The sequence below is a fragment of the Arachis hypogaea genome, chromosome 12, assembly GCF_003086295.3.
Source record: "Arachis hypogaea cultivar Tifrunner chromosome 12, arahy.Tifrunner.gnm2.J5K5, whole genome shotgun sequence".
Lineage (NCBI taxonomy): Eukaryota > Viridiplantae > Streptophyta > Magnoliopsida > Fabales > Fabaceae > Arachis > Arachis hypogaea.
Genome location: NC_092047.1, coordinates 16,929,806 through 16,937,609, shown reverse-complemented (window position 1 = coordinate 16,937,609; position 7,804 = coordinate 16,929,806). Strand labels below are relative to the sequence as shown.

Below are 7,804 nucleotides of genomic sequence, written 5' to 3'. Positions count from 1 at the left end.
AATTGAATTCTAATTCCATCATTTAAAGGTGTCCAAACAGACTGTAAATATTATAAAAAGATTTGGTCCTTCTTACTAATTTTGATATTAAAAGTCTTTTTTAATAATTAAATCTTCCTAACCGTCGTTTAGAATAATTTTCCCATTTTATAAACTAAACGCTATTCTCAAATTTAATTATATTAAATTAAATTAATAATCTACTTAAATCTTAATTTCCAAATCAAAAATCCTAAATCCCAACAACACAAGCCTAACCCTAATTTCCCTAACTAAGCCACCATTCCCCCTTTCCACTTTCTTCAACACAGACACACACACCCACTACCTGAAAGAAGAGAGCAAGAGATCCGAGAGAGAGAACTGGAGAATAGGCAGCGCCGGCTAAGAGTTCATCTCGCCACCACCGCCGTCCTGACGCCGAGCCACCACGCAAGGAGAGGGAGACGTCGCCGCTGCTGCTAGCTCCGGGTTGTCGTCCAAGCCGCTGCTGCCGCCGTCGAGTAGAACCGTTTGCAGCGAGGGAGAGGGCGCCACGAGCCAGAGACGCCGCGAGGAAGAGGAGCTGTCGCGCTCTGCCGCTGCTCAGCCACCGTCGAGCTAGGTTCACCGTCGCGCCTCGCTGCCGCCCCCATCACCACGCGTTGCCGTCGAGCTCGAAGAAGAGAAGAAGCTATGTCCCAAACCGCTGCCGTTTGAGGAACTGGGCTCTGTCGCCGTTTTGCCGCTGTCCGGGCTGCAGGGGAGGACAAGAGACAGGGTCGTGTGGAGGGTGGTCACCGCGAAGCGGCTGCTGTTCTTGCTATTTCTTGTCGCCGTTCTGTCGCCCGGGATCCACTGCGCTCTGTTTCTACGTTTTCCCTTTGTTACAGTAAGCATTTCTGGTCCGAAACCCTCACAGCTAGTCTATATGCGTTAGTTATGTGTTTGGTGAAAATTCTGAGGTTTTGGTAATGTAGGATCAATTCCTGGTTGTTGCATGTCGCTTTTGGGATTGCCGCCGTTGCTGCGAGGGTGGAATGGACTGTGATTGTGACTGTTGAGGGTATAGGCCGAGAGAAAACGGAGTTTGTCGCGTAGTTAAGTCGCGAACGAGGTAGGGGCGATTTCTTAAACTTATTTTACTTTCAAGAATTGTTATAAGTTGATATTAATATGAAAGACATATTTTTATGATTTCGTAAGTCTTATGAAATGAACTGAGTTTTCCTGTATGAATGTAAATGCTAGTTTGAATGGTTTATTGATTGATTAAAGATGTTTAATCGGGTTTTTGTACTTGGATCAAGGTTATTATGAGGATGATTGGACTGTGGGTGTTTCAGATTATTGAGTTGGAAAGCTGGTTTGATTAAATACTATGTAAAATGTTTTTTTTTTGTTTTCGGGTTTAATTTGATATTGAGAATGAATTGGCATTTGAAATGATTTGAGATATTGGGAATGAGTTTTGTTGATTTATTGAAAATGATTCTGAGGCGTTTGGTTAGGTTTGGTTGGGACCCGAAAAAGGTGGCCTAAGTCCTGAGTTTTAGAGGAGATGTTGTCGAAATTTTTATAAAATACTAAAACTTTGTTTAGAGCGTTATTCAAAAGAAAATTTGATTTAAGGATTATATTATTTGATTTCGAATTATTAAGAAAAGCTTTATGTTTTGAGTTTAATTAAAGAACTATATTTTAAGGAATTTTGATTGAAAGAGTTTAATAATTTTAAAGAACGAGACTGGTTGTCGTCCTCCCTAAAGTCCCGAGACTCTGCCGTGAGGGTTAATTAATAAATGATTATTTTAGTCTTTTGAAAGAGGTTTAAATCTGAAATGGTTTTGAAGTTGGTTTGGAAAAATCTTGGTTAAATAAGAATTGGGTTTTGTATGAAAGAACTTGTGTTAAGTAAAGTGGTTTTGGAGGTTTTGGAAAAGGTTATAAGGAGTGGCGTTGGTTTTAAATAAAAATGATTTGAGGAGAATGTGATTTATGCGCCTGGCAAGGATCGTGGTGGTGTACCGCTTGTCCAGCGTCGCGATAAACGTGGGGATCGTGGTTATTTACCGCCCACGGGTTATGAATGTGTCTGTGGGGATCGTGGTTATTTACCGCCCACATGTTTTTAAAAGTGAATGTTATGTGGGGTTTGTGGTGGTGTACCGCCCACGTGTGTGTGTTGTTTTTCAATTGAAGATCTTGTGAGATTCGTGGTGGTGTACCGCTCGCAATGGTGGGGTTTGTGGTGGTGTACCACCCACCGGTTTTCAAGAGGACAATATCCAGGTTAGCTGCCGGATGTGTCAGGTTCTGGCAAAGTAATCAACACGTGAGCTCACGGCTAGTAGGACAGTCATGCATCATGTTGCATTTGTGTGCTTTTTTTGGGTGTGCTTAAGTGTTTTGGTTTGCCTATCTAATGAATTCTATTTAAGTGGTAACTGTGATACTTGCTGTAAGTATTCTTTATATGTGTTTGCTTTGAATTTGTTTGTGTTTGTGATTGATTCTGTTTGAGATTGAGTTTCAATGGTGAAGTGTTTTGATTTGGCCAGAGGTCGAGATCTGATTATATATTGGGTCGGAGGCCGTGATTGGGTGCGTTTGGGCCGGAGGCCATGAATGATTGAATCTAAGTTTGGTTAAAATGTTATTTTGCTTGAATTTTTTTGTAAGAAAAATACGAATTTTAGATTTGAATAATAAACTAATAATCACTGCGTTTTGAAAATAGTTTTATTTAAAATATCTTCTTACGACAATTCTTAAAAACCCCTTACTGAGAACTCTTTCGAGGACGATGTTCTCACTCCCCTACAGACTCTCTTTTCAGGATGGACGAGGAAGCTGATGAAGTTTTTTTTTATAAGTCCTTAGCTGTATTGTTTCTGTTTGTACATATATTCGTCATAGTTTTCCCTCGCCTTTGTCATTATAATTTTATAAGAGGGATAAGAGCTGTATGATATGTATATATCTAACATTTGTAAATTACTTGGATAAAAAGTTGTGTGTATATGTATATACATATCTGTTAGCAAATTAAAAGAATTTTCAATTTCTCAAAGAAATAGCGAACCGGTATTCTAGTTAAAGGCTCATATTTTATTATTAAGTTTAGAAGTCGTCGTAATATCCGAGCTATTAGAGTGGCGCAGCCGAAAGTGTAACATTCTGATAGTTAGGGTGCTACATAGGGTCAAATTCTTTTCCAATTCTGCAACGGGTAACTATGTACTCAATTAATATGTGATAAATCATATGCACCACCAACTAACACATCCACTTTATTTCATAACAGGCAAAACCTTATTGAGAAGCGAAGAGAAAGAGAACCGTAAGTAACATGCCGAATTGCAATGACAAACAACAGAAGATGTGGCCTTCTCAAACTTGTTTCTCTTCGTAATGCTTCTCACTCTTTCTCAAATGCAAAACCTGACTCCCATTTGGCAGCAACATTAACTGCTAAGAAGAGTGTTTCTGGGTTTCACACTAACATTGATGATGCTGTTGCCTTTTTCATTCGCCTCATCAATGAGCACCGCACTCCATCTCAACTCGAACTTGGTAAGATTTTGATGTCTGTTGTTAACATGAAAGAATACCCCACTGTTATTTTTCTTTTTGCACAAATGGAGTTTAGGGGTATCTCTCCTTCCATGATTAGTCTGAGCTTATTGATCAATTGTTTTTGCCGTTTGGGTCAAATGAACTCTGCTTTCTCTGCATTGGCCAAGATTATCAAGATGGGTCATGAATTGAATGTTATAACACTGACCACACTCATCAAAGGGTTCTGTATAAACGGCAAGGTTAGGGAAGCCCTACGGTTTCATGACAAGCTAATATCTCTAGGTTTTCAGTTTGATGAGGTTAGTTATGGGACCTTAATTAGTGGTCTATGTAAAATGGGGCAAGCAAGAGCCGCCATGGAGCTTTTGCAAAAGCTAGAGAGTTATACAGTTAAGCCTAACATAGTGATGTACAGAACAATTATCGATGGATTGCGTAAAGATGGTCTTGTAAATGAGGCACAAAATTTGTTCTCAGAGATGATTTCTCGAGGAATTTATCCTGATGTTGTCTCATACAATTCTCTGATGCATGGTTTGTGTTGCACCAGTCGTTTAAAAGAAGCAACTCAATTGTTGAATGATATGGTTGTTAAAGACATTAACCCAGATGTATGTACCTATAACATTCTAGTCAATGCATTATGTAAAGAACGAAGAATAATAGAAGCCAAACAAGTGTTTGATATGTTGATGGACATAGGAATCAAGCCTGATGTAGTCACATACAATGCATTAATATATGGATACATTTTAACTGGCAAAGTGGATGAAGCAGCAAGTTTATTTGGTGATATGAAGAAAATTGGTCTGGCTCCTTGTGTCTGGAGTTATAGTATTATGATAAATGGATATTGTAAACACAAACGATTGAATGAAGCTGTAACACTCTTTAAGGAGATGCCCCAGAGAAATTTGGTTCCAAGTACTGTAACATATAATTCTCTTATTGATGGCTTTTGCAAATCAGGGAGAATACCTGATGTGCAAAATCTTCTTGAGGATATGTATGCTAGAGGCCAACCCCCAAATATTATTACTTACAATATCTTATTAGACAGTTTGTGTAAAGGTAGTCATCTTGATGCTGCAATTGAATTATTTCAGAAAATTTTTGGCAAGGGGGGTTGGTCCTTATGCCATACACCATACTGATCGATGGATTCTATAATCACGGGAGACATAAAACTGCTGAAGAGGTTTTCAACCTTCTCCATAATAAAGGTTGGCGAGATGTCAAAGCAATTGATGCTATGATCAATGGGCTGTGTAAGGACTAAGGAGGGCTTGTTCGACAAAGCAACAAGCTTGCTATCAAATGGATGGCAATGGTTGTGCTCTAGATGATATAACTGCTTTTGCAATTGTTCATGCCCTTGAGAAAAATGAAAAAGAAAAAGCAGAGAAGCTTCTTTGTAAAATGATCTTTAGAGGCCTGTTGAAGCGATAAAAGAAGGTAATACATTATTGTTTTTCAACTAAAACTGTTTCTTTTTATGTTGAAAAGTTTTATTATGACTTTTATTCATCAAATTAAGGTTTAGAGTAAGATTTGATTTGGCTCTGTCTTAGGACCAATTCCTAGACTGCCAAGTGCTTACAAGGTGGTTTATACATGATTGTGCAGTATAAATATGTAGAAATCAAACCAACCTATATAAAAACTTAGAATGGAACTTAAGGATTGACAAAGCATGACCTACCAGCTAGGTGAGCTGAAAAAGTTTATTCGCTTTTATGTCAAGAATGATGGACTATTCATGGCTATATCATTGCTGAAGTCTAAACATTCCTATGTCCTCAAAATTTTATTATAACCTTGTGTCATTGGTTAATTTCTTATGTTTAGAATATTTAGGGAGTGTAGTTGGAATTACTATGATCATTCATGTTCTTTCATTTTGAATCTGGCTAGTGATTACCTTCATGGGGAATTTTTTTAAAAAAAATCTGAACAGTAGATAGCAACATTCCCTGGTTTCCAATTTATTCATTGTGTGTGTGTGTGTGTTTTTTTTTTTTTTTTCCTTTCACATTGGCTAAGAGAAGTTTAATCCTCACTTTCTTAGTTGCACAAACAAATGTTCCTTAGATGGTTGTAGATATTGATCTGTTTAGCTTTTCAAATGATTGGTTTGCTTTTGGACAGTGTAGCATTTCTTGGAAGTAATTTTTTAAGTGATCTTCCATGGAACAATATTTGAGAAGGTTGAATAAGTGAAATATGAGAGACTTAAAGAGGCATTGTTTCTGTGGCTAGCAATTTGAAATTGGTTTTGAGATATAACTATAAATTATGGCCATCGATTGGAACTAAAGTACACCAAGTGTCTGTCTTCTTAAACTTGGTTACTATTTATCTCAGAAACATGTTGAACTTGTCTTTGCAAAGTTGTTTTTCTTCCAGCTCCATCCTCATGTTTCTTTTTAGAATTTAATTAAAGATCGATCTTTGTTCAGTATTTCAAAATCCCTTTCTAATATTTTGGTGGTGCAATTGTTTAGAAGGATACTGCTAGCACACAAACCTGTTGCATATTTCTCCAAGTTTCAAACCTAGCACAATCCAATTGTTGTCTGTGTTGAGTTTTTTTTTTTTTTTTTTGGGTCTAATGTAGTTATTATTTTAAATGTCAGGTAGGATTTGGGGAAGCAGCAAGTATGTTTTTCCTTGCTTTGAAGTATGTGAATCTCCTTTGATCACCACTGTCTCAAATGCTCTTTATTCATCGAACATCATGCCTCGAAATGCAAAATCATGGTTGGTTGAATTTGATTATGGGAATCCATTCCAGAATTCGTCCACCATCCTTTTCTTGTGATAGTACTTTAAGAGGGGAGTGGATATTTTCACTCTCTAATTGTTAATGCCACTCTTCTATTGTATGTAATTTCCAACATATCTTTAAAGTCCACTAATTCTAGAAGTATTAACCTTATACATCTTATTAGATGAGATTCGAACATCGAAGCTTCTTGCTATAGGATTTTGAAAACCTTATATTCATTATGTAGTGAATAGGCTAGAAAGTTCTAGTTGCTATAGGAGGTTATGTCATTGACTTGAAGTTCCTATAAATAAAAGGTCGTTGCTACTGTGCTGAAGCCCTTATATTTCAGCAGGTGATAAACTGAGCTAACGGCATCATCTGGTGGACGCGTATTGATGTTGGGGGTGAATGCGCAGACAAAAGTCCGTCCGCTGCAGGGATTGCATAGAGGGATTTAGGTGAGTTGGGATAATCATGTAGGTCATAAGTTTATATTAAATTATTAATGATAGTTATGTTTTTTTATTGGATTTTTTTGTAGGTCAATGGATATTTTTTGTTGTAATGGTGGGCTTGGGATTTTTTAAGGGTTATTTTTGTATTGTGTATGGCCTAACGAAGGAGAAACAGGTTTTTGAAAATATTCAGTTTGAGAGAGAGAAAATTAGCAGGTTGATATTAGGCTTATTTAATTGGACCATGTAATATGGGAAAAGAAATTTGTTTCTTTTTTTTTTTATATATACCAGAGACCTGGAAGTACTTAGGAGGCGGAAGAAAAGAAAAAAACTAACATTGAGAGTAACCTAAACATTAACATGAATACTATTAAAAGTATATTGATAGAGATTGGGATTGGAACTTAGGAGATTAAACTCAATATTACATTTAGTGATTAGAGATTAAAACTAAAATTTTAATTGAGACATAAAATTGCAATCACTCTAATATTTCTAAAAAATTAAGACACATTAAAATTCTAGAAAAAAAAATAAAGTTTTAATAATATTTTTTTAATAATTAAAAATATTTTAATAAGTATTCTCATTTTATATCTATATTTATTTTGAACTAAATAAAATATTAACTAAGATATAACTATATTTTACACCAAATATATCACACAAAGGTAATATCTCAATTTTAATTTCTTCTTCAAATGCAGTCTAAAAGTTATGGTGAAGCTAGTGAATTGGGTTGGATGAAATGGGTAATAATCTACATTTCACCCAACCTAATTCATTGGCTTCACTATAACTTTTAGATTGCATTTGAAGAAGAAATTAAAATTGAGATATTAACTTTGTGTGATATATTTAGTGTAAAATATAGTTATATCTTAGTTAATATTTTATTTAGTTTAAAATAAATATAAATATAAAATGAGAATATTTATTAAAATATTTTGTTATTAAAAAAATATTATTAAAATTTTAATTTTTTTCTCAAAAATTTTAATGTGTCTTAATTTTT

General features: G+C 35.7%; 1 protein-coding gene across 8 annotated transcripts; it reads left to right on the top strand.

Annotated features, from left to right (window-relative positions):
- The first annotated feature begins 213 nt into the window (after positions 1–213).
- LOC112729774 (uncharacterized) lies at positions 214–7,031 on the top strand. Of its 8 annotated transcripts, XM_072208940.1 has the most exons (7): positions 235–871; positions 960–1,096; positions 3,287–3,555; positions 3,726–5,016; positions 6,198–6,321; positions 6,681–6,789; positions 6,873–7,031. In XM_072208940.1, exons 3-4 carry the CDS (start codon positions 3,490–3,492, stop codon positions 4,713–4,715), a joined length of 1,056 nt encoding a protein of 351 aa, XP_072065041.1. In that variant the 5' UTR covers positions 235–871; positions 960–1,096; positions 3,287–3,489; the 3' UTR covers positions 4,716–5,016; positions 6,198–6,321; positions 6,681–6,789; positions 6,873–7,031. The 8 variants fall into 8 exon arrangements, with proteins under 8 accessions (XP_072065039.1, XP_072065038.1, XP_029146481.1 ...); XM_072208938.1 differs by having other exon boundaries at positions 214–871; positions 3,287–5,016; positions 6,684–6,789; XM_072208937.1 differs by having other exon boundaries at positions 214–871; positions 3,287–5,016.
- The last annotated feature ends 773 nt before the right edge of the window (positions 7,032–7,804 follow it).

Bases quoted from the DNA above. Each gene is read 5' to 3' on its own strand.
- LOC112729774 (XM_072208938.1), top strand. From the start codon at position 3,345: ATGACAAACAACAGAAGATGTGGCCTTCTCAAACTTGTTTCTCTTCGT.